A 25812-nucleotide genomic window follows, 5' to 3' on the forward strand; every position below is an offset into this window, starting at 1 on the left:
TCTTGATGTAAACTCTATGGATTTGGAAACTAGAAGTGCGCCTTAGTAGAATTGACCCCATTTTACTGTGACACAACGTACAGAAAAGTGTGTACGGGGAAATAAATTATATTAGTAGACACACAATACACATTGTTGACCATTTAGGCTTGCTTTTTTTCCCCAAAAAATCACAATATCTAATAGAAAAACTTAAAATTATTATTTGTATGATAACTAGCATAAAATGTATCGATAATTGTTCAAATGTTCACCCTAATTATTCATTTACAAAGCATACAAGACACAACTCTTATTCTGAAGTATTCCACAATCCGTGACCCCGGAAGTATTTAGTTATTCATGCCTGCTAACTTGACAGTGGTTACATAAGATAGCTGCAGTTTTTTTTGTGCTGTGGAGCTAGGTAAGCCAAAGCTACAACAAAATTATGGACTATGTTGTTATTAAACATAGATAGTCAGCTAGCTAACAATAACTCTGCAGTCGCCTTATTAACTTCATTATATGGGTAATATCTTTGGAACATTTTGTTTTCAGGATTCAGAATCATTGCCTCGTTTTCGAACACGAATGACCATCAACAACTGATTGATTTCACGACTCATAATGGCTCATGCTGGAAAACCCAGCATTAACAAAAAGGTCTTGCAGTATGAAACGTTTATTAGCGATGTGTTGAAACGAGATTTGGAGTGAGTAGTCTACTTTCCTTAGACCAGTGTCATTTTATTCGCTAACTCGGATGTGCGCAACATTTTCGCGCATGTGCACAATTTGTATTGATTTTTTTATGTTCTGACAGGAGGGTATTGGAGCAAAGAGATGGAGTGTATGAAAAAATTGCACAATATCTACAACTGAAAAATACCATTGAAAGCCTAAAGGTATAAGTTACCACCATGGCACCCACTTACATTGGGATATCTATGGACCAACACCATGATGAATAGATGTGACCATCAAACAGTGGGCCATCAACATTTCTAAATGTTCTATACATGTATATTAATGTAGCTATGTTGTGGCATATAGATATTGTATAACATAAATGTTGTACAATATAAATGTGTTGTTTTGTTGTGCTTTTCCTCAGTTATTGAGAACATTTACATTTTGGTCATTTAAGCAGACACTCTTATCCAGGGCGACTTACAGTAATGAGTGCACACATTTGTATATTTGTTTGTACTAACAAATTGTCTTCGTAGGAATCTGAGACGAAGGGACTCAAAACAGAGATAGATCTTGGCTGTAATTTCTATGTCCAAGCACATGTGTAAGTGATTAGGCTTATTGAAAATTGTCCATATTACTTTATTTTTATTGTGATTTGATTGAGGCCTTGACTGTGTTGTTTTGTTTCAGGGAGGACTCGTCAAAAATCTTTGTTGCTGTTGGATATGGCTTTTTTGTCGAGTTAACGCACTCGGAAGCTCTGAAGTTCATTGAGAAAAAGACAAATCAGCTTACAGTGTGAGTAGCACCAGCAATATCCATTAAAACACACACACAGAGGTCATTAGTACAGTATTTTGTAAACATCTGTCAAAATAATTGCCTCTAGGGGGCACATGTGTTTTGTTATTACATTACTGTGATACAGCATTGTGTTTAGGCCCATGTTTCAAGCTCTCAAATCTTGGATAAACCTGAGAAATGAGTGAATCCTTAAATTCTATTTCCTTTTCCAGACATACCGAAGTGTTGACCAAAGACGCAGCTAAAATCAAAGCCAACATTCGCATGGTGTTGGAGGTGAGTGATTGAAAAGATGGTATTCCTGCTCGCACAATAGTATTTACTACATGCAAACTATTATGATGGTATTATGAGCATGGTACAATATTACACAATGTGGGAAATATTTCACAACTAAATGTAATGGCAGATTTATTTTTTAATGATGCAAATGTTTTTCTAACTAACAGGGATTAAGAGAACTTCAAAGTCTTACGGATGTTCCGGAGAAAAGGATGAGAGATGCTCTTTAGCTGCAGTAGTGCTTCTGTTCAGACCTTTAGATATCAGTTTTCTATCACATTCATAATAGTGATAAGACTGTATTATTTCCATTGCTCTTTGGTTTATCTGAAGTAATATAAATGGTGTGTAAAACAAACCTTTGATACAAACTTGGCATCTGAACAGGTTGTACTGTTTAGAAGTTGCTTTAAAACTGTAATTCTGCATAAAATAAAATGGGGAAAGAAGTTTTAAAATCTGTTAAACAGTTTCAGTGGCTTGCTCATGTTTGATGCATTTTTTTCTGCATTGTATTACTAGATCAAGCAAACCTTATGTTGACAAACTATATTCCTACAACAATTTCTAATAATATCTCAAATATATTCACATTTTTGGTATCCTGACCTCTCTTTTCAATGCTTGAAGTCATCATCAATAACACAATTAAAGATTGTAGAAAATTAAGCTTGCAAACGCGGATGAACATGCATGCCTGATCTTAGTATGGTATCTCACATAAATGTCACCTCTTCAAAGCCACCAGCACTTTCATCTTCGAATAGCATGGTGAAGTGCTGTTGTGAAGGGAACGTTCAGAGTATTCTATATTAGTTTCTCATGCTGAGAAACTGGATAATACTTCAAGTATCAGAGACATTGGTCTCTTGACTTATACGGCAACAGAAACCAAATCCACAGGAACCATATCCACTTTTTCACTTAATTTATTTTTGTAATGATGTATTTTTAAACTTTCACTTATTAAATTATGACATTTGAAGCCATGTCACCATCGCTTTACAAAACAGCTCATTTAATTCAGGCCCTTTGGACAAGTTACCATGTACTCACATTAATACATTTTCATTCCAATCATATACCTGTAAGGCTTTTGTGACCATAGAATTAGGTATACTCATTAATTTTATATTTTTTTTTTAATTAAAAAGTAATTTCATAGGATCTCTGTTTGACTGATGCCCCATCACACCAGAAATAGTTTCCATGGCAACTGGATGTTAAGACCTGACTCTCAAAATAGATAGATATTTTTTCTGGGTACATATTGCTTAAAAGGGACACATGCATGATTATGTGCCCGATACGGTGTTAGTTTGATGTGGAACAAGAAAGATTCATGCTGCTAAGATATTTAGCCCACTTTAAAAAAAATACATTTGAAAGATTTACAATTGAAGAAAATGTGACCTAAGTTTAAAAAGAAAGATGTAAGCTAATATAATGTAATAGTTAAACATTAAATAAATAATATTACTGGGCCTCTGAATCTTAAAATGATGGTCTTGTTGTAAAGAACATAATGTTTATATAAAGCAAAAAAATTATACTACCAGTGCTTGACTTGGGCAGCTCAATGGAGCTGAGTACCAGCACCTCAAATGTTCTACTGCTTGTGCTCCTGTTCCTCTTATAGAATATTAGCTCAAAAGTATTGTGGAGCTCCTGCACCTATTTCAGTCTAAGTCAGGCACTGAATACTACCACAAATAGGCCTGTACTTTGTTATATGCCTGCCCATGCCTAATTGCATTCGTCATGTTTTGTTATGCTATGTAAGAGAAAAGAAAAAAACAATATGGCGGGGGAAAGTATACCTGTGGGTTGTTCAAGATTACTACAGATTCAGATTATTCACTAAATGAATGCTGCTCCAAATATAATGGGTAAAAATTTAACTGCAAGGGGACACAGTTGAAATTCTCACTTTACCACCTTGTCTAAATCCTTGGTGAGCAAGAAACGTCATCGATTTTGTGACGTTTGAAGCCTTTCAGGCAGCAACCGATCAAGGAAAAAAAAAGCCAACAGGCAGCAATGAGTGATGGTGGAACACGAAAGTAGTCGAGGCATTTGTGGAAACAGGAAGCAACGAGGGAAAAGCAAAGGATTAAGTCAGGCCGTTCGGGCGTCAGAAAGACACACCTTGTTGAATGTTTTTATACCATGAACTATAATCGCAAACGCCTTTTACATTATGGAGGACTTTTGGCGCTCTCCACTGAACTCGGAAGCAAGTCTACATTGAGCGTTGAGTCGTTCGAATTGACGCACAAATGAGAGACGGTGGGGGTTTCATAAGGGGCAGCGACGCAATCTTGGCGATTATGTTAGCTTGCTAGCAACATGATCTGTTGTCATTTGTTTAAAAAAAATAGCATACGTAATTTTGAAAGTTTTGATTATCTAGCTAAAAGGAGCGAATCAATGTTTTGTGAATTTAATTCTCATATTTGCTATAATTAAATCAACATGACTTTCCCTCAAACAAACATTCCTACCCGTTAGCTTCTACATAGCTAGCTCACCACTGTCAATAACCAGCTTCTGTAGCATGGAGGGAGAGATGCAAGTGTTACCATCGGATCACTGTTGCATAATAACAAATCGGTGTTGTATCTGTAAATCGCATCCATCTCTACCGTGTCGCAAATCGACTTTTGACACCTTCGTTCAGTGCGCTGACATAATGGACGTAATTTGATTGACGGATAAAATAAAAAGGAATTTCAAGACGAGATGGAGTCTAACCCCTTAATAAGTGGTAAGTGTTTACCCTGAATTTATGTAAATTGAATGTAGTCGGGGAAAACATTTCCGTGCTGGTCTCGACTGTCATGTATATTTGTTTATGTTCATCTTGTGCTAGCTAAAAATAGAAAGGTTTGGCCTTCAATTCATAATCGGACTAAGATGTTGCCAGTGACTAGATTGCTACTAGCCATGTGGATATTGAACTAGCCTCTGGCTAAATGTGATGTCGCAACAGGTGTTTTAAAGCATTTTATTATAGTCACAATAATTTGTAGGTTCAGCAATTGGTGATTTTGAAAGCAATTATTCAATCTTCATGAACTACTGTAACGTTAGGCTGTAACGTTAGTATAAAGATGATTTACTCACAAGAGATACAGTTTGCTCCCCATTCCAAGAACAAGAATGTTAATACTATGAAGAGTAGACCATAATGTAAGCAAGAATTGGTGCATTATTCCAAGGTGTATTTCACGGTGTATTCTCGCACACAAGTTGCACTTGATTTCTATATAGCCTTGGCCTAACTGTTGTGAGTTGAAACGGTAGGCTAATTTGTATATAGGTCATTATGCGGTACTAAACTAATCATAAGTAATCTCCAAAAATGAAGGGGTGAACTTGATCAAGAAAATGTATGTGTATAGTACATGAAACATGCTCCCCCTCTTGCCTTAGCTCACAGCCCAAAGGTCACCCATACTGTTTCTCTGTGGTGCACTTCACAGAATTATTGCCGCTGCCTCCTCCACCCCAGTTTATTGAAGGTCTGTACCTGCTAACAACCACAAAAGAAACATCACATAGCTTCCCAGGACTTCTCACCCTCAAGGTCCTATTCCCATTAGATCTACCATCCAAACCAGTATCTTACTGGACTACACAATTATACCTCAGTACTAAGTGTTGTGATTTATTCCATTGTTTTTCAGTACATTCATTTACTGCAATGGCATTACTCGTCTCATGCTTGTAGCGAAGCTAAAGCCTTGATAGATGGCTAATACCACTTTTCAAAATGGAGACACCCATTGATGCATTGTCCCCCTAAAGGATGGTCATATGGGTGGCATGAAGCCCCCCAAAATCATAGTTAGCCTATAAAATATCGCCATTGGTAACTGTTCTTCTGTTAGTTTTGAATGAATGGAGATTCAGATTGATAGATTTTAGTATAATCTCTATGTACAATGCTGCTGCTTTGTCTTGATGAGGTCAATGCAGTTCATTCATTTAGGTGTATAAATCCTCTCAGACCTTTTTGTCTGTGAATAATAATTGTCTATTGAAACTGAGGCTCACTCCATGGATAGGTTTACCTCTGAGGCAATAATGTTTGTCAGTGAAAACAGATTTACAACAACTCTTTGTCAATTCCGCTAATATTTATACGGCCATTTAATTTATGATGCATTGTACACTGTTTAGCTGAACATTACAATGTCCACAATACTCAATTCTTCTATCCCAGCAGTCACCTAAAAACCTAGTGACATGTTCAGAGTGTGCCTTAAGGAAGCTGGGTAACAGTTACTTTGAAGCTAGGCCTATGTTCTTCCCTCCTTCACATGAGCTAAAATCATGTTGACAGTAATGATGCATCCTTACACTTTAGTACTTGCCTAACTTGGCTACACTCACATATGTTCATGTTAGACTTTGTTGTTTCCCTCCCCTAGTTACCATTAATGAAAGGCTTTTTACCATGGTGATAGTATCCAAGGTGTTTGATAGGAGTTATGTAATTGGGGGAAAAATGGTAATAAGGTTCATTTGCATGCCCAACATGTCCTTCCTTAACTACTAATGCACTTCCTTTCTTTCTGTGGCCTGTTGTTCGCTAGTAGCTCTTCGTTTACTGTCTTTTATTCTGGAATTAGACCTGGCTACTATCTGTCAACTACTACACTACTCAGTGTATTGAAATACTACAATACTACACTACTCAGTGTATTGAAATACTACACTACCCAGTGTATTGAAATACTACACTACTAAGTGTATTGAAATACTACAATACTACACTACCCAGTGTATTGAAATACTACACTACTCAGTGTATTGAAACTCTACACTACCCACTGTATGGTAATACTACACTACCCACTGTATGGAAATACTACACTACCCACTGTATTGAAATACTACACTACCCACTGTATGGAAATACTACACTACCCACTGTATGGAAATACTACACTACCCACTTTATTGAAATACTACACTACCCACTGTATTGAAATACTACACTACTACACTACCCACTGTATTGAAACACTACACTACTACACTACCGTGGGGATTGAAATACTACACTACCCACTGTATGGAAATACTACACTACCCACTGTATGGAAATACTACACTACCCACTGTATGGAAATACTACACTACCCACTGTATGGAAATACTACACTACCCACTGTATGGAAATACTACACTACCCACTGTATAGAAATACTACACTACCCACTTTATTGAAATACTACACTACCCACTGTATGGAAATACTACACTACCCACTGTATGGAAATACTACACTACCCACTGTATGGAAATACTACACTACCCACTGTATAGAAATACTACACTACTACACTACCGTGGGGATTGAAATACTACACTACCCACTGTATGGAAATACTACACTACCCACTGTATGGAAATACTACACTACCCAGAAACAACTGTATTGAAATACTACACTACTCTCTTCACTGTAATGAAATGAGCAAGGCCAAATAAAGATGCTCTTTTATGTTAGAAGGGATTAAAATACTGAATGTTGTTAAACCCTAATAAGGGGAATGGGTAGGCAACATTAAACCCAATAATTAAAATAATCTGTTTTGTACACCATGATCACAGATAGGGTTGGAAACTTTCCGGTGAATTTCTGGAATTATTATTATTATTATTATTTTTGCCTGTGAATTTGGGGAATTTTGCTTTAGTTAGCAAAATTATGTGGGATACACATAAGGCAATTCTAGGTCTTGTGGCATATTTTGGTTAAACTATCCCCAATTCAATGGAATTGCAACCCTCTGCATGCACAGTGCATTCTTCTATCACATGTACAGCTGATTATCAAGATCTTGCACACGAATGAGATGCTATTGAGCCCACACTACTACACTGTCTGGGCCAAGGACTACATGCTTTCTGGTAAGTTTTGATTACAATACTGGGTGGGGTGAATATGTTTTATATGACATACATCATTAAAGTAAATAGTAGCCTACAGCAAAGTTTGTTTAAATCATTTCTAACTCATTTCTGCTAGTTAGTTTTTGCTACCATCTGAGTTTTTAGCTTGCTTGAGCCTGCTAACTGAGGAGTGTTAATTCACCTGTTTCCACACGTTTCATTTTAAAACATTTATCTTACAAAATGATTTGTTTAATCTAACTGCTTAACTATTTATCTGTACATGGAATTGTATTTTGCTTCTTTTTTTTACTATTTATTTTTCTAATTTTTACAGGAAAATGCCACGGGCACTATCTGATATGTGGAGACATTTCACTGCAGCTGATGTAGAAGGATTGGCAAATACTGTGTCAAATCATATGTAAAGAATGCAACAAAGGTGCAGAATCATCTGGCCATGTGCATAAAGTTCCCTCAGCACTCGCATCAAGCAACCTCTGACAAAAGTCCCTCTACTTCTATTCGAGGTGAAAATGATGAATCCGACACCACATCGATGGCAACAGCTCATGGTCCTCCTGGAATCAGAAGTTTTTTTGACTCAATGGAGGAACGTAGTCAGAGATGCTGATGAATGTCTTGCTCCGAGCTGTGTATGCAACTGGTTCACCTCTGATGCTCACAGCCAATGTGTATTGGAAGAGATTTCTGAATGTTCTTTGCCCAGCATACACCCCTCCAACCAGACATGCTTTATCTACTATTTTGCTGGATGCAGAGTTCAAGTGAAGGTCAAGCAAATCATAGAGAAAGCAGACTTTATTGCAATCATCTCTGATGGGTGGTCGAATGTTCGGGGGCACGGAATAATGAACTACATCATCTCCACCCCTCAACCAGTATTCTACAAGAGCACAGACACAAGGGACAACAGACACACCGGTCTCTACATTGCAGATGAGCTGAAGGCAGGCATCAATGACCTTGGACCACAGAAGGTATTTGCAATGGTGACAGACAATGCTGCGAACATGAAGGCTGCTTGGTCTAAAGTGGAGGAGTCCTGCCCTCACATCACACCCATTGGCTGTGCTGCTCATGCATTGAATCTGCTCCTCAAGGACATCATGGCACTGAAAACCATGGATACACTCTACAAGAGTGCCAAGGAAATGGTTAGGTATGTGAAGGGTCATTGAGTTGTAGCAGTAATCTACCTCAACAATCAAAGTGAGAAGAATAAGAACACCACATTGAAACTGCCTAGCAACGCCCGTCGGGGTGGTGTTATCATCATGTTTGACAGTCTTCTGGAGGGGAAGGAGTTTCTCCAAGAAATGTCCATATCACAATCTGCCGATATGGACAGCCCCATCAACAGGATCCTCCTGGATGATGTATTTCAGGAGAGAGTGGTAAGCCAGCCTGAAACTCCTGAAACCTGTAGCAGCAGCCATTGCACAGATTGAGAGAGACAATGCCATCATGTCTGATGTTCAGACTCTGCTTGCAGATGTAAGAGAAGAAATCCATACTGCCCTGCCCACTTCACTGTTGCTCCAAGCAGAGGAAACTGCAGTTCTGAAATACATCACAAAGCGTGATGACTTCTGCCTGAAGCCCAAACACACCGCAGTGTACATGTTGGACCCCAAGTATGCTGGCAAGAGCATCCTGTCTGGTGCAGCGATCAACCAGGCCTATGGTGTCATCACTAGTGTTTCTCGCCACCGTGGCCTGGATGAGGGCAGTCTGGCGAAGTATGCTTCCAAGCAAGGGCTTTGGGATGGAGATGCCAACATACAGTGGGGCAAAAAAAGTATTTAGTCAGCCACCAATTGTGCAAGTTCTCCCACTTAAAAAGATGAGAGAGGCCTGAAATTTTCATCATAGGTACACTATGACAGACAAAATGAGAGAAAAAAAATCCAGAAAATCACATTGTAGGATTTTTTTATGCATTTTTTGCAAATTATGGTGGAAAATAAGTATTTGGTCACCTACAAACAAGCAAGATTTCTGGCTCTCACAGACCTGAAACTTCTTCTTTAAGAGGCTCCTCTGTCCTCCACTCGTTACCTGTATTAATGGCTCCTGTTTGAACTTGTTATCAGTATAAAAGACACCTGTCCACAACCTCAAACAGTCACACTCCAAACTCCACTATGGCCAAGACCAAAGAGCTGTCAAAGGACACCAGAAACAAAATTGTAGACCTGCACCAGGCTGGGAAGACTGAATCTGCAATAGGTAAGCAGCTTGGTTTGAAGAAATCAACTGTGGGAGCAATTATTAGGAAATGGAAGACATACAAGACCACTGATAATCTCCCTCGATCTGGGGCTCCACGCAAGATCTCACCCCGTGGGGTCAAAATGATCACAAGAACGGTGAGCAAAAATCCCAGAACCACACGGGGGGACCTAGTGAATGACCTGCAGAGAGCTGGGACCAAAGTAACAAAGCCTACCATCAGTAACACACTACGCCGCCAGGGACTTCAATCCTGCAGTGCCAGACGTGTCCCCCTGCTTAAGCCAGTACATGTCCAGGCCTGTCTGAAGTTTGCTAGAGAGCATTTGGATGATCCAGAAGAAGATTGGGAGAATGTCATATGGTCAGATGAAACCAAAATAAAACATTTTGGTAAAAACTCAACTCATCGTGTTTGGAGGACAAAGAATGCTGAGTTGCATCCAAAGAACACCATACCTACTGTGAAACATGGGGGTGGAAACATCATACTTTGGGGCTGTTTTTCTGCAAAGGGACCAGGACGACTGATCCGTGTGAAAGGAAAGAATGAATGGGGCCATGTATCGTGAGATTTTGAGTGAAAACCTCCTTCCATCAGCAAAGGCATTGAAGATGAAACGTGGCTGGGTCTTTCAGCATGACAATGATCCCAAACACACCGCCCGGGCAACGAAGGAGTGGCTTCGTAAGAAGCATTCCAAGGTCCTGGAGTGGCCTAGTCAGTCTCCAGATCTCAACCCCATAGAAAATCTTTCGAGGGAGTTGAAAGTCTGTGTGGCCCAGCAACAGCCCCAAAACATCACTGCTCTAGAGGAGATCTGCATGGAGGAATGGGCCAAAATACCAGCAAAAGTGTGTGAAAACCTTGTGAAGACTTACAGAAAACGTTTGACCTCTGTCATTGCCAGAAAAGGGTATATAACAAAGTATTGAGATAAACCTTTGTTATTGACCAAATACTTATTTTCCACCATAATTTGCAAATAAATTCATAAAAAATCCTACAATGTGATTTTCTGGCTTTCTTTTCTCATTTTGTCTGTCATAGTTGAAGTGTACCTATGATGAAAATTACAGGCCTCTCTCATCTTTTTAAGTGGGAGAACTTGCACAATTGGTGGCTGACTACATACTTTTTTGCTCCACTGTATCTCATCAGCATACCTTGTGGAAGGGACTTTGTGGATCTTCCCCCTGTTGCCTCCATCATCCTTCAAATCCCACCAACATCAGCCGCCTCAGAGCGCAACTGGTCCTTGTTTGGGAACACACACACCAAAGCACGCAACAGGCTGACCAATACAAGGGGTGAAAAATTGGTGGCCATCCGGGCATATTTGAGGCTTTTTGAGCCTGACAACGAGCCATCCTCAACAAAGTTGGAAAGTGACAGGGAAGATGAGGCCCCAGAGTCTGACGTTCAAGAGGTGGACATTGAGGAGGTCCAAGGAGAAGACATGGAAGCTTGAGAGGAAGACAATCAAAGCTTTAGTTTCTAGACTATCATTTTACAGATGTATGTTGAAACCTTTTTGGGAGATGCAATGGATCATTGGGGATCATTCAATATTCCCTTTTTTTTGCTGTTCAGTTAATCGTCCAATGTGAAGAATCAACTCATTTAATTAAAGTTGAATTCATAACTAAATTGTTTTTTTTATTTCTATTGGAAGGATTTAAAAATTGCAATTATGTCAACTTATAAGGTAAAAGGTTTATGTTTCCGTCTCCATGTGATATGGTAAATATGTCCAATGCAAAAAAATATCTCAATTTTAAATGGTGTTAATATTCATTTGCATATATTTCTGTTAATTCCCATATATTCCCATTCAATCCCATGGAAGGTTTCCACCTGAATATTCCCCAAAATGTGCAACCCTAGTCACAGATCTGAAAAATAACAAATCAGTGTGACAAAATATTTTCCTTTTCTTGCAATGTTTCCCAAACACTGGCACAATTGAGTAGGCCCCAACCTAAATTCAGTAGCTAGCCATGGCACAAATGAGTAGGCCCCAACCTAAATTCAGTAGCTAGCCATGGCACAAATGAGTAGGCCCCAACCTAAATTCAGTAGCTAGCCATGGCACAAATGAGGTGGCCCCAACCTAAATTCAGTAGCTAGCCATGGCACAAATGAGGTGGCCCTAATCTTAACTCAGTAGCTAGACTAGCTGCTGTATCTAAATGAGGCTGTGAGAGCTCATTCAGATGTTGTCTGTTATGGATCGTTGCTGCAAGGCAGTCTCACTCATGTTTCTGATTTTTTTTCCCCCCTGCAGCCATGGACCCGTCCATCACGTTGTGGCAGTTCCTGCTGCATCTCCTCGAGGACGACAGCCATAGGCACCTCATCTCCTGGACCTCTGGGGACGGGGAGTTCAAGCTGCTGGACGCAGAGGAGGTGGCTCGCCTCTGGGGGCTCCGCAAGAACAAGACCAACATGAACTACGATAAACTAAGCAGGGCGCTGCGATACTACTATGATAAGGTATCCTTGCTGCTTATTGTTTGGTATGAGACTTTTTCAAGTATTTATGAGATGTTTGATGCACTGAGTGAAGCTATATCATTAATCATATTTGTTAATTTTCTGTCCACAAACAATGAGCTCAGCATTGTGTTCAGGTGTAAATTCATGACTCAAAGCAGAAAAGGCTGTTCCAGATAATTTATGTATAGCAGTATACTGGTAGCAGCCCAGTAGGTGTAAGCCTACTTCTTTCAGCTAGATATTTTGTTGAGGTAATTGTTTTTGTTTTTTCAGTATGGTTTATTGCAATTGTCTGTTAATTCAGTGTAATCCTTTATAGAATATCATCAAGAAGGTGAGTGGGCAGAAGTTTGTCTACAAGTTTGTAGCCCACCCTGACCCTTCATCAGTGGACTGTGTCAGAGGCGGTGAGGATTCTCAGCAACAGGAGAATCTTGATGCAGCGGGCCAGACCAAGTCCCCAGGAGGGGGGTCTTCTAACTGCCCCTCCAAGAACCTGCAGATGCAGCGGTCCTCTCCAGTCTCTGTCCAGCGCAGCTCTCGCAACGACTACATGAAGTCAGGGCTCTACTCCACCTTCACCATCCAGTCCCTCCAAGCCCCCTGCAGGACCTCTCCACAGCCTATAAAGACTGAGCTGCTGAATCAGGACTCTTCCCCCAGACCCCACAGCGCTGAACGGACACTGCGGGAGGTGAGGGCCCATGACGAGGACCTCTCCATTTTAACCATGGTCATTACTACTAAATATCTATTTTTTTTCTTTTTTTTCCTTTTTTTTTCTTTTTGTTATTGGTGTTGATAAAATGTCAAATGTGTGATTGAAGTGACTATTGAACGGTTCAGACTACTACAAGTGTTACCTGTCTGTCAGGTGTGTCTGGATGGCCAGAGCTCCTCCATGCAGGGCTGTGGCAGCGTAGAGAGTAGCCTGCAGGTCACACTGACTCATCCCTCGCCCTGCGTCACGCCTGCCCTCAGCCCCCAGACCTTGTCAGTGTCAACCACAGGCAGCCCGGTAAGACACTCACAAGTCACAAAATGTCCTCCTTTTGTCAAAGATTCTGTTGATCCATATGTTAACATTTGTGCTTAAAACTATTTTATACAAAGTGCACCCAAATGCCCTGTTTGAACCATAGTACCCTGTTGACTCAAATGTTGCTCACGGATTCTGATTCTGGATGCTATGGTGTGCAAATCTAATGTTTCTCTTTAAATGCTGTTTTGAACGTCCAGAAGTCTCAGCCACAGAAGACCCAGAACCTATGCGACCCTCCTCAGATCTATCTGACCAGTGTGTCGGACCCTGGCTCCCTCACTCCTCTGACCCTGACCCCGGTTGCTGCACCTGGGGCCCCGGGGGAGTGTGTGGTGAACCAGCCTCAGGGCCACCCTGTCTTTGTGGTCATCAAGCCCTCACATTTGGTGCATTCCAAAGAGCAAAACCTCACGTCTGAAGAGGAACTGGTGAAGATCATGACCTTGGGGGAGAAACATGTTGTAGAGGTGAATGAGAAGAGAACACACGAGCAAATGACATGTTCCATTGTTCCATGGTTTTATTTGGACCTTTCTCCTCTTCTAGGTTCCTGAATCTGCATCAGGACCAAGGGAACCTGAAACCCCCCTCTCCATTGATGTCCTCCCACCCTGCGTGGAACCAGTGGGCCAGCCTGTTGGGGAAGGGGAGGAACAAGGCAAAGATGAGGCCCATTTACCAGGCAAGTCATACATACCTCACACAATATGATGTCCACATATTTGTAGCTATACTGTATACTTTAGATGTGTGGTATTACACAACAGATGGGTCTAATCTGCAGTGCTGATTGGTTAAAACCGCATTCCAGCCGGTGTCTATTCCAGAAGTTACACCTGTGCCAATATATCTTCCTAACACTGGCTTCTCACTTAAACATGACACTGTTCTTATTACTGGGTTTTTATTCCTGTAAAGACAGGTATGCCTACTGTTCCCTCATTCTTGGTCCTTCCTCCCCCTCAGAAAATTCCATGACTCCAGCAGTTGCTCTTCAAGCGGCTACTCATCCAGCCTGGTCGCCCCAGGAAGTACAACCCCCGAAAGCCAAGAAGCCCAAAGTCCTAGAACTGCCCTCTTCCTCAACCCTCCTACCCCCTGGTCTGTCACTGGATCAGGTCAATGCTGCCGTCAACAGCCTTCTGGCCCCTGGAAGTGCCACCAACACTCTGACTCCTACAGTGTTCACCTCCCATTCTCTGGTAAGTGACATCTCTGGCCTGGTCAGTGCCACATAAAAATAAATTAAACTGTCACACTTCCTGGGGCCTCATTTAACAAATGTTGGTGTATTAGTGTGTTTTCAACTTTCCAAACGCCTTTCTACCCTCACCAAATTATTATTATACATGATTTATCAAGACAATAATGTATTTAGTTTGATATGATATGAATGCATTGATTAAAATAGTTTCTGTGTTAAACTGGATAATAATCATACATTTTCTATATTTTTGTGCTCTGTCCCTTAGACTCCGGTATTACTGACACCAAGCCCTCTCCCCTCCACCATCCACTTCTGGAGCACACTCAGTCCCATTGCTCCCCGGAGCCCGGCCAAGCTCTCCTTTCAGGTATGTCCTTCTGTCCTGTCCCTGCTGCTGCCTGGCAGAGGGCACTAGAGCAGGCCATCTGGCCATCCTGATCTCATCTACATCACTAACAGAAGTATAGAGAGATGGGTTGGATTATAAATATTTTTAGATTTACCTAATGCCATATAATGTTGGTCACAATTTACTATTGCTAAGCGATATGTCGTTCATTTTCAGTTTTTTTAAACAACTAATTGACACTTCTGTTAATTAAATTCTTTGAATTCTATTTTGTTTTTTGTGTTTTCTTCTGTGAGCTCGATGTGCAGTTTCTGTAGAGATAAATCAGATCTAGCCTGAACTGTGCGATGTAGTAGGGAGTTTTAGTTTCCAAAAGGCCTATATTCTACATAGTTTAGCGCAGAAAACATGCTAATTAACTACAATGACCATAATCCATTGCGCGCCCGCATACTTGTCCGGTCTGTGTGGAGCATACAGGGAGAGTACTGAGAGAAGAGAGCTTGTGTTCGAGAGGGATAGAAAGCATTTTCTAGCACAAGCTACTTTTTAAATGTTTTGATCTTTTTATGATATAACTTTCAAATAGATACATTCTTCTCCTCTACCCTGCAACATTCCCCAATGTCCTTGGTGTGCAACACATGTTTTCTGTCAATATACCTGGTAAAATAATGGTTAATAAACAGGATTTGCCATGACAGGCCCCAATAAAATGGTCTTTTCTACAGTATTTTCTTGAATTCTGTTTTCTCTGTAAAAAAAAAAAAGAATCGTGGACTTATTTTGTATTTAAAAAAATATGTTTTTCACTCTCAATATTACAATTATTCATAGAGAAAAAACTAAAATTAGGTTTGAAGTTCATGTCAATGCTTAAATCACATCAGAAGAACATAATAATATGGAATTCCCCTTTAATTGCGCATCTAGCAAGAGAGGAATGTGTCAGTCTAGCGATGTTTCTGCTGTTAGGCCTACTACTGCAGCACATGTCATGGCACAGTTTGTAAAACAATGGCCACCCAATTGATACAGATCATCATGATATAGTTCTGTCAGCTAGGCCAAATTATTTGCAGTTAACATTTAATTGAGAATGTTTTTGGGAAATTCCTTGTCTACCCACATGGCGATTATCATCAGCATCAATCAATGGCTACATATAGTGTGGTAAACAAACAATGCACCAAATAGACAGATATAGACAAACGTGCTGGAAATGTATTGGCAGAGGTTGTTACTTTTGCAGTGGCTAACCAGGGGTGAGATAATGTCATCGTGGCTTTGATTGGATAGTAGCCAGGAGATTTATGTTTTTGACAGTTTGTGATGGAAGAAATGCATGTACTTTCAGAATTGATTGGCGAGCCACTCATAGGTGAGCCACTCATAGGTGAGCCACTCATAGGTGAGCCACTCATAGGTGAGCCACTCATAGGCGAGCCACTCATAGGCGAGCCACTCAGATCCCGAGCTACCAGTAGCTCACCTACAGTGCCTTGCGAAAGTATTCGGCCCCCTTGAACTTTGCGACCTTTTGCCATATTTCAGGCTTCAAACATAAAGATATAAAACTGTATTTTTTTGTGAAGAATCAACAACAAGTGGGACACAATCATGAAGTGGAACGACATTTATTGGATATTTCAAACTTTTTTAACAAATCAAAAACTGAAAAATTGGGCCTGCAAAATTATTCAGCCCCCTTAAGTTAATACTTTGTAGCACCACCTTTTGCTGCGATTACAGGTGTAAGTCGCTTGGGGTATGTCTCTATCAGTTTTGCACATCGAGAGACTGAAATTTTTTCCCATTCCTCCTTGCAAAACAGCTCAAGCTCAGTGAGGTTGGATGGAGAGCATTTGTGAACAGCAGTTTTCAGTTCTTTCCACAGATTCTCGATTGGATTCAGGTCTGCACCTGGATATGTTTATTTTTGAACCATTCCATTGTAGATTTTGCTTTATGTTTTGCTGGAAGACAAATCTCCGTCCCAGTCTCAGGTCTTTTGCAGACTCCATCAGGTTTTCTTCCAGAATGGTCCTGTATTTGGCTCCATCCATCTTACCATCAATTTTAACCATCTTCCCTGTCCCTGCTGAAGAAAAGCAGGCCCAAACCATGATGCTGCCACCACCATGTTTGACAGTGGGGATGTTGTGTTCAGGGTGATGTGCTGTGTTGCTTTTACGCCAAACATAACGTTTTGCATTGTTGCCAAAAAGTTCAATTTTGGTTTCATCTGACCAGAGCACCTTCTTCCACATGTTTGGTGTGTCTCCCAGGTGGCTTGTGGCCAAACTTCAAACGACACTTTTTATGGATATCTTTAAGAAATGGCTTTCTTCTTGCCACTCTTCCATAAAGGCCAGATTTGTGCAATATATGACTGATTGTTGTCCTATGGACAGAGTCTCCCACCTCAGCTGTAGATCTCTGCAGTTCATCCAGAGTGATCATGGGCCTCTTGGCTGCATCTCTGATCAGTCTTCTCCTTGTATGAGCTGAAAGTTTAGAGGGACGGCCAGGTCTTGGTAGATTTGCAGCGGTCTGATACTCCTTCCATTTCAATATTATCGCTTGCACAGTGCTCCTTGGGATGTTTAAAGCTTGGGAAATCTTTTTGTATCCAAATCCGGCTTTAAACTTCTTCACAACAGTATCTCGGACCTGCCTGGTGTGTTCCTTGTTCTTCATGATGCTCTCTGCGCTTTTAACGGACCTCTGAGACTATCACAGTGCAGGTGCATTTATACGGAGACTTGATTACACACAGGTGGATTGTATTTATCATCATTAGTCATTTAGGTCAACATTGGATCATTCAGAGATCCTCACTGAACTTCTGGAGAGAGTTTGCTGCACTGAAAATAAAGGGGCTGAATAATTTTGCACGCCCAATGTTTCAGTTTTTGATTTGTTAAAAAAGTTTGAAATATCCAATAAATGTCGTTCCACTTCATGATTGTGTCCCACTTGTTGTTGATTCTTCACAAAAAAATACAGTTTTATATGTTTATGTTTGAAGCTTGAAATGTGGCAAAAGGCCGCAAAGTTCAAGGGGGCCGAATACTTTCGCAAGGCACTGTATATCTGTTGGAGACCCCTGATCTAAACTGTTGATAGTTGGTATTCAGCAGTCATAAAAGTATACCTTATTTACTTTGAAGAACTATTCAAATTGTGATTTTTGTCAGACAGAATAGGCTGCAGCTCTATAGATATGAGATGATGACTCGGAATTAAATAAAAAAAGTAGTAAAATAAAACAAATATTTTATTAAAGTAATGTGAATAAATTATGGTTAATAAGTGAATAGCAGGTAATGGGCAGTCACTATCATCATGGGACTTGTATTAATTGTTTTATTCTGTGGTGTTACAGCATTCAATATAATTCATAGTGCATTTAAAGCTGCAATATGAAACTTTTGGGGCGAGCTGACCAAATTCCCATAGAAATGTGAGTTATAGATCAGTCATTCTCATTGAAAGCAAGTCTAAGAAGCGGTAGATCTGTGTGCATTATTTCAATGCTTCCCGTTCTTAAGTTTTGTTTTTGCGCCTTTTACCTTCGGTTTTGTACACCAGCTGGAAATACAATATTTTGGGTTATGGAAAAGATATTTCACAGCGGTTTAGAGTTATGTACACTGAGGTACAATGATTATCTACAAGAGCTTGTTTTGTCACAAACTGAAATTAAGCAAACTATTAACATTTTAGCAACCAGGAAATGGTGGAGCAATTTCTGCATAGTGCACCTTTAATGTCTAAAGAAAATTGTCAAAATCGAAAACTGACCACAAATCACTAATTGCTCAGCACAACTACTTGCATATGTACAGCACCGGTCTAAAGTTTGGACACACCTACTCATTCAAGAGTTTTTCTTTACTTTTACTATTTTCTACATTGTAGCATAATAGTGACGACATCAAAACTATAAAATAACACACATGGAATCACGTAGTAGCCAAATAAAGTGTTAAACAAATCAAAATCAAATTATATTTGAAATTTGAGATTCTTCAAAGTAGCCACCCTTTGCCTTGATGTCATCAACACTCTTGGCATTCTCTCAACCACCTTCACCTGGAATGCTTTTCCAACAGTCTTGAAGGAGTTCCCACATATGCTGAGCACTTGTTGGCTGGTTTTCCTTCACTCTGTGGTCCAACTCATCCCAAACCATCTCAATTGGGTTGAGGTCGGGTGATTGTGGAGGCCGGGTGATCTCATGCATCACTCTCCTTCTTGGTCAAATAGCGCTTACACGGCCTGGAGGTGTGTTGGGTCATTGTCCTGTTGAAAAACAAATGATAGTCCCACTAAGTGCAAACCAGATGGGATGTCGTAATGCTGTGGTAGCCATGCGGGTTAAGTGTGCCTTGAATTCTAAATGAATCACAGACTGTGTCACCGGCAAAGCACCATTACCCCTCCTCCTCCATGACTGTGACTACCTCATTAAGAGGGTTGAGAGAATGCCAAGAGTGTGCAAAGTTGTCATCAAGGCAAAGGGTGGCTACCTTGAAGAATCTCAAAGATGAAATATATTTTGATTTAACACTTATTTTGGTTACTACATGATTCCATGTGTTATTTCATAGTTTTAAGGTCTTCACTATTATTCTACAATGTAGAAAATAGTAAAAACAAAGAAAAACCCTTGAATGAGTAGGTGTGTCCAAATTTTTGACTGGTACTGTATGTAGGTTTAGGTACATTATGATTACTGCGTTAATAGAAAATACTTTAACCTCCCTCTACTGGTTAACAATCATACTACAACATCTTACACCGTCCCAGTGCTGGACCACAACTTCTCATTTATTACATAGTTGAGCCTTTTAACACATAACAAATGGGCAACAGGATGTAACTACTCTAGATGTTACTAATCAGCTGTACTTTATTGTTTTAGTTCCCCTCCAATGGAAGCAATCATATCCATATCCCTGCCTTGAGTGTGGACGGCCTGTCTACTCCTGTAGTGCTGTCGCCAGGCCCACAGAAACCATGAGGAGAGTCCTGGAGTCCTTCCACAGTCCTGTGGACATTGATTCCCCAGTTCAGCCTATGGGACAGAAGGTACACTCCATGACCAAATCAAGTACTCCAAGCCAGAGTGCACTCATGAGTGGAGATCTGGTGTCCGGAGTGCTGTTGAATGAATGATTTTTTTAGCAGTTGGAATCTGCATTCAAAGAACCTCATGACGGGCTAGCCCAGAGGTTCTGGATCAAGGCCAAGAGGTGGTGTTGGCAACTTTGAAACTTAGAGGGGCTACTTTTTTTCTTTTTTTGTTGCCAGATAAGGAATTTTTTGTGCGTCTCTCTTTCTTTGTCGATTCATATTTTTGCCTCAAATTTAAATTGATATTATATATATATTTAAATATATTTTCCTGTTTTATAATTTGCCCCCATGACAGGGCACTTGACTTTATAGATTAAACTTTGTCCATGAAAGCATTATGGTAGTGCTTGCCCATTGCTTTACATGTCATTGGTTTCTTATTCTCTAGTACTTTTGAAATGACCAGTTCCATAAAGAAGAGATGGGTACCTGTAGTGGTACCATACCGAATGTTTTACTTTGAGATGAACTTGGAAGGCATGTTGATGCTTGATGCTGTTTTTTTTTTTTTTTTTTAAAGAAGCCAAGTCATGTGAACATTTTATAATCATGGTGAAGAAATGGCGCTTACCATTGATAATCTCATGGCTGGATTGGAACTTTTATTCTGGAAAAGTCTATCTTTTTAAATTTTTAACATGAAAACCAGAGAACTAGTGGATGATGAATACATTCAAATGTACTGTTTATTTTGATGGAGAATCAGGTGTGATCACGTTCTATTGTTATGTGAATTTGATAGTCGGTCATGTTCACTGTCCATTCCAGGTTTTCTTTTAGGTTTAATTACTAGTTAATTATTTTGATGCCAAGATGGAACATTGGTTCTGGAGTATCATGTGAAACTTCACCAAAGACCAGCTGCATTGATTAAATCCTATGTCATTTTAGAGATGCAGTGGTAGCCTTCATTCATGCAAGGGCTATAACACCTTATAATGCTACCAAAATCACACACAGAATACCCAGTTTACTTTCAAAATGGATTTAGAAAAGACTAGGTTTGCTAGCATAATTGTATATAATCATTATGCGACATGGTTAAAGACCAAGTATAACTTACAATAGATCAGGTTATCATTGAAAATAAAATGGTTAAGCTTTTGATCAGCTTTGATTTAATTGAGTTTTTACTGAAAATAACTTGGTTGATTTATAGAGATATTTGTCCACTGGCCATTTTTACATTAGCAAACAATTGGAAATGTTGACACAATTATTTTTAATTTATTCAGACAATGCTTATAGCAAAAAGCTTAAAAAGCTTTGTTGGTTGATTAGCAATTGGTGTCCAACAATTATTTTTGTACATTAAAAGAGTACATATGTTACTCTTAAAGAGTGCATTTGATAAAGTTCTGACTCATGACATTGTTATCTCAGCTTGCTCCTAGTTAAAGGAGATGCATTAGTATCCTTAACAACAGTCCAGCTTCACACCAAATAGCCTTTCCAAATATACTTACTGTACCATCTAATGAAGTAGTGTTAGCCTTCTAGAGTCAGTGGACTACAGTAACTTGTTATTGGCAGGGCTCTTTTGGTCTGTTACTGTACTGGAGTCTTTAATGTATATCTGAATTCATTAATAATATCTGAATTCATTTCATCATGTTTTGTAGGGGGCTTATTCAGGACAAATGAGGCTTTTTCTTTTATGTATTTTTTAGTGTCTACAGACAATATCTGAAATTGTATTTAATGAGGTGATTCAATCAAAACACACCTAGTTGCATTTGGTATTTCATTTGTAATGTTCGATTGGGATATTTTAAATCATAATTGTAATGTGTATCTAAAAAAAAAAAAAAAAAAAAAAATAGGAGTGCCTCAAGAATAAGGAATTGAACCCAACTGTTAACCAGTTAGTGTTTTGGTTGAACCCTCTCCCCAGAATGTAATGTGTGTCTCTTCAATCACTGCTCTGTGACTGTTGTTTCTCTGTGAGCCTGTCTAACCTCTGGTTTTAGTTACAGGTGCCCAGCAGATCCGAGGAAATAGGCTTCATTCGATTACTAAGCAACCTTTAGAAATGTCACATCTGCCCACTCAAAAGCACTTAAAAATAATCCTAGTGGATGTTTGGCTATTCTAAGTACCTGCTTCACTCTCTTACCCTACTTCTAGTCAAGTAAAGACTGTTGGCCAGTGATTTCATGCATAGCACTTTACCTTGAACTTAACATCACAATGTCAAAACCCTCTTTGAGGGACTGACTTTTTTTCTACTTCATTCCTAGTCACAATTGGCAAAACAATTAGCTAGTATTGGAACGGTGTGTGCCACTCTCGTCAAATCAGTTACCCTTCACTGTTTGGCATTCATACACGTGATCAGTCATTCATACACGTGATCAGTCACTAACGCCGATGTCATGGTGGTACACTTACCACAAGAATATGCCTTGTTATTATTCATCATGACATGGGTCTAAAAGTAATTTCTAACGCTGATAAACACTATTGCAACTGAACGGTTAGAAACAACAGTTCTAAATATACATGCAATCTATTCTATGACAATGCGCTTAGCAATGCCTTGTTGGCTAGACTGTCTTTTTGTGCAGAGTGTATTTAACAACAAAATTGTAAACATCATGGAAACAAGAAGATTATAAATGCCTCTGTATATTTTAACATCCTACGTCCCAGTCTGTAGCTTTATACATCTCAGGCTGTGTTCTGTTCATGATATTGCTGTCTTTTAACAGTCGTGTGCTAATATTATTCGATTGTATTACCTGGGACTTAAAATGTACTTACCCCTTCTAATTCAAAAACTATAGTTTTGATAGTTTGTGTGTAATATTATGTGTCCGTGGTGTAACTCCAGTACCTTGTTGATACTTCTGCCTGTGTATTGCTACAGTACTGGTGATACATCCTGCTCTAGCCTAGCATGTTTGTGTTGTGTAGGCAATTGAATGAAATGTGTTTACTATTGACCAGTCACTTTTATGACATGAATGTTGATGGATTGCTCAAATACCTGGCCTATTTCTCAGTTTGACAGCTGGGGGATTTCCCCAGACCCGTGGGCTGACAGTTTAAATCAGACGGAGCAACAGTGATGGGATAGTGATGTCATAGGTTAGTGAGGGATAAATGGCAGCATTTTACAGAAGAGAGAGACTGCTACTGTTTGCTCAGTGTTGGAGCAAAAGACTTTAGATTTTTTTTCAAGTTGTCAGTTTTGGTCACAAATGAAAACTATTCTTGGAAATACAAGCCTAAATGATATACCTAAGAATACAGTATGTTTGTCTGCCTATGAATAATTGTCTATACAGAAATGTATTGCTTTTGTAAATGTGTTATTGCAGTTTTATCACGTAGATACAGCGCGCTCTGCTACGTCTTCTATGATAAGAGGATCTGACTGTTGTGTTCTAGAGTTTATTCTACTGCATATATGGACATAAGCCTTGTAATGTGCTGTAAATATGTTCTAAAGACATCCATGTTTAAGCTCTTTTCAGATATGGATAACATGAAAATACTCACTTGATCCTTTCTTCATCCCAATTTTCAGATGGCACATGACCCACTGGGCACAGACGTCAGTTCAAAGTCTAGTTTCGATTTACATTTGGTTGAGTTGTCAACTAATGTGAATTCAACAACAACAAAAAATCACCATGTCATTGGATGTTGGTTAAAAGTTGGTTAAAAAAAAAAAAATGCCCTTTGACCTTTTGCAAATCAAATCACTTTTTCACGTTGTTTCGACGTCCTCACAATGACGTGGAAACAATGTTGATTCAACCCGTTTTTGCCCAGTGAGGAGGAGGAGGTTGTTCATCATGTGCTTGTCTTTAACATACTGGCCCTCTTTGTCCCAGTTCCATAGTCTACACATTTTAGCATTTTGCTGTCTCAACTCTCCTGAAAACTGTTCAGAAATCAGTTATTAATGCGAAGCAAGTTTAGCTGAACTAATAAACTATGATATCCATCAAATGTAAAATGGATATAAACGCACCAGGCCATTCTGAACCCTCTTCAGACTGTTAATAATATACAGCATGTATGAATTTGATCATTCTTTTTTTGACTACCATGCAAATGAATTAGCCAAAGCCTTAAAGTTAAGTTTTCAGACAAATGGAGATGAGGAACATTTGGGTGTTAGGTATCCATTTATGCAAGTGAGGGATTTTTTGAAACGGGTGAGATGGATATTGTGAAGAAAAGCCATTTATTGGAACATATTTTCACCTACCAGAAGTGGGGAAAATTATGAGCATCTTGAGTTGCTTAGAAGTTCGATAAACTTCAGTATTTAAGTTCACCACTTCTTTCACCAGCAAAAGATGTATTGATTGTCTTTTTTTCAAAGGAGGGATATTTTACTCTGCTCATGAGCGCTATAGTCTGAATGCCACACAGACAGACCCACATTGTCTATCATCTCATTGTAACTTAAATGCTACATACAGTACATTTGTGTTTTTAGGTTGTATGAAAAATGCAGTTGTGTTCTCAAACGTTCTGTGGCTCTCAACTCTGACCAGAGATTTGAGCTGCATTTTGTTGTCTCTTTTTGAACGTTTCTGAAACATTATGGGATCTACAACCTTGACATGTACTATTGTGTGATAGCTTTGTCATTGTGTACAGTTTTTTTATTCAAGAATGTTTTGGGAAACCTAAAATACTGTATATATGTTTGTGAAAATTGTCGTATCTCTTGCTGAAATAAGTACCCATGTCTTTGAGGTATTGGCTCTTGTTTGTTTCTGTCGCGTTTGGTTTCAGATGCGTGTAGCCTTTTCCCTTCCCCATGGGAGTGATTGTCTCTGGGGGTTTATTTACAGAGGGGAGGGTTTGCTTTTATTTTTTTGGAAATATCCAAATATATTATATTTACTGGAAGAGAGAGAGACAAACTATTTTTTATCTACACACTTCAATTTGTTTGTGTAAATGTTATAGATATTATTCTTGTTTTCTAAAAACAGATCTAGAACTAATATTAGGAGTTAATAAAATCCTATTTTGTTCTGTACAGGGTTTTGTTCTTCCTTTCTTTGAAGTCACGTTGATGCTGTTTGTTTCTCTGAAGTGCGTTGATGCTGTTTGTTTCTCTGAAGTCACGTTGATGCTGTTTGTTTCTCTGAAGTGCGTTGCAGTTTGAAGTACACCTCAAAAGGTTTATCTTAAATGATGCACAATGCTGAAAGGTGTGTGGAGTGACAGTCAAACTAGTATGCCAACACTGGAACTACACTCAGCCAAACAGCATATGATCATTTCCAGCACCATGTACGTTTCTTCTTTCTGAAATGACAGAAACCAATAATGCCCCAGTTGGGAGATATTCTTGACACCAAAACTTTACAACAAATGAATAAACATCTCTGAATATCAAAATGCAGCCTCTTAATTTAGAAATCCAACCACAATCATCCTTCCTGTTTTTGGTTGTGATGCAACCTGTGAGGGATTTAATACACAGTACTATATCCCTCAAAATATTCCAAAAGCACTCCCTGAAGGAGCTTCCGTCGCTGGTGTCATCATCCCTCTGGGGAGAGCGGGTCCTCCAGGGTACCAGGTTAGGTATTAATTAAAGAGGAAAGCAAGCAGAGGCACAGCAGGACTTTCACACAATGTACTGATTAACCAAACCCCAGAACACT

The 25812-nt window shown here is 39.4% G+C and overlaps 2 protein-coding genes across 5 annotated transcripts; both read left to right on the plus strand.

Annotated features, from left to right (window-relative positions):
* Positions 1-291: 291 nt before the first annotated feature.
* On the plus strand, positions 292-2357 carry uxt (ubiquitously-expressed, prefoldin-like chaperone). Of its 2 annotated transcripts, XM_020459265.2 has the most exons (7): positions 292-406; positions 541-695; positions 806-887; positions 1212-1279; positions 1369-1476; positions 1695-1758; positions 1932-2357. In XM_020459265.2, the coding sequence occupies exons 2-7, from the start codon at positions 610-612 to the stop codon at positions 1992-1994; spliced, it is 471 nt and encodes a 156-aa protein (XP_020314854.1). In that variant the 5' UTR covers positions 292-406; positions 541-609; the 3' UTR covers positions 1995-2357. The 2 variants fall into 2 exon arrangements, with proteins under 2 accessions (XP_020314854.1, XP_020314853.1); XM_020459264.2 differs by having other exon boundaries at positions 333-695.
* A 1222-nt stretch (positions 2358-3579) lies between these two features.
* On the plus strand, positions 3580-25178 carry elk1 (ETS transcription factor ELK1). Of its 3 annotated transcripts, none has more exons than XM_020459042.2 (9): positions 3580-4531; positions 12216-12424; positions 12747-13160; positions 13302-13445; positions 13667-13936; positions 14016-14151; positions 14436-14671; positions 14942-15043; positions 19956-25178. In XM_020459042.2, exons 1-9 carry the CDS (start codon positions 4507-4509, stop codon positions 20052-20054), a joined length of 1635 nt encoding a protein of 544 aa, XP_020314631.1. In that variant the 5' UTR covers positions 3580-4506; the 3' UTR covers positions 20055-25178. The 3 variants fall into 3 exon arrangements, with proteins under 3 accessions (XP_020314631.1, XP_020314632.1, XP_020314633.1); XM_020459043.2 differs by having other exon boundaries at positions 13670-13936; XM_020459044.2 differs by having other exon boundaries at positions 12747-13121.
* The last annotated feature ends 634 nt before the right edge of the window (positions 25179-25812 follow it).

Source organism: Oncorhynchus kisutch, linkage group LG24 (assembly GCF_002021735.2).
Source record: "Oncorhynchus kisutch isolate 150728-3 linkage group LG24, Okis_V2, whole genome shotgun sequence".
Classification (NCBI taxonomy): domain Eukaryota; kingdom Metazoa; phylum Chordata; class Actinopteri; order Salmoniformes; family Salmonidae; genus Oncorhynchus; species Oncorhynchus kisutch.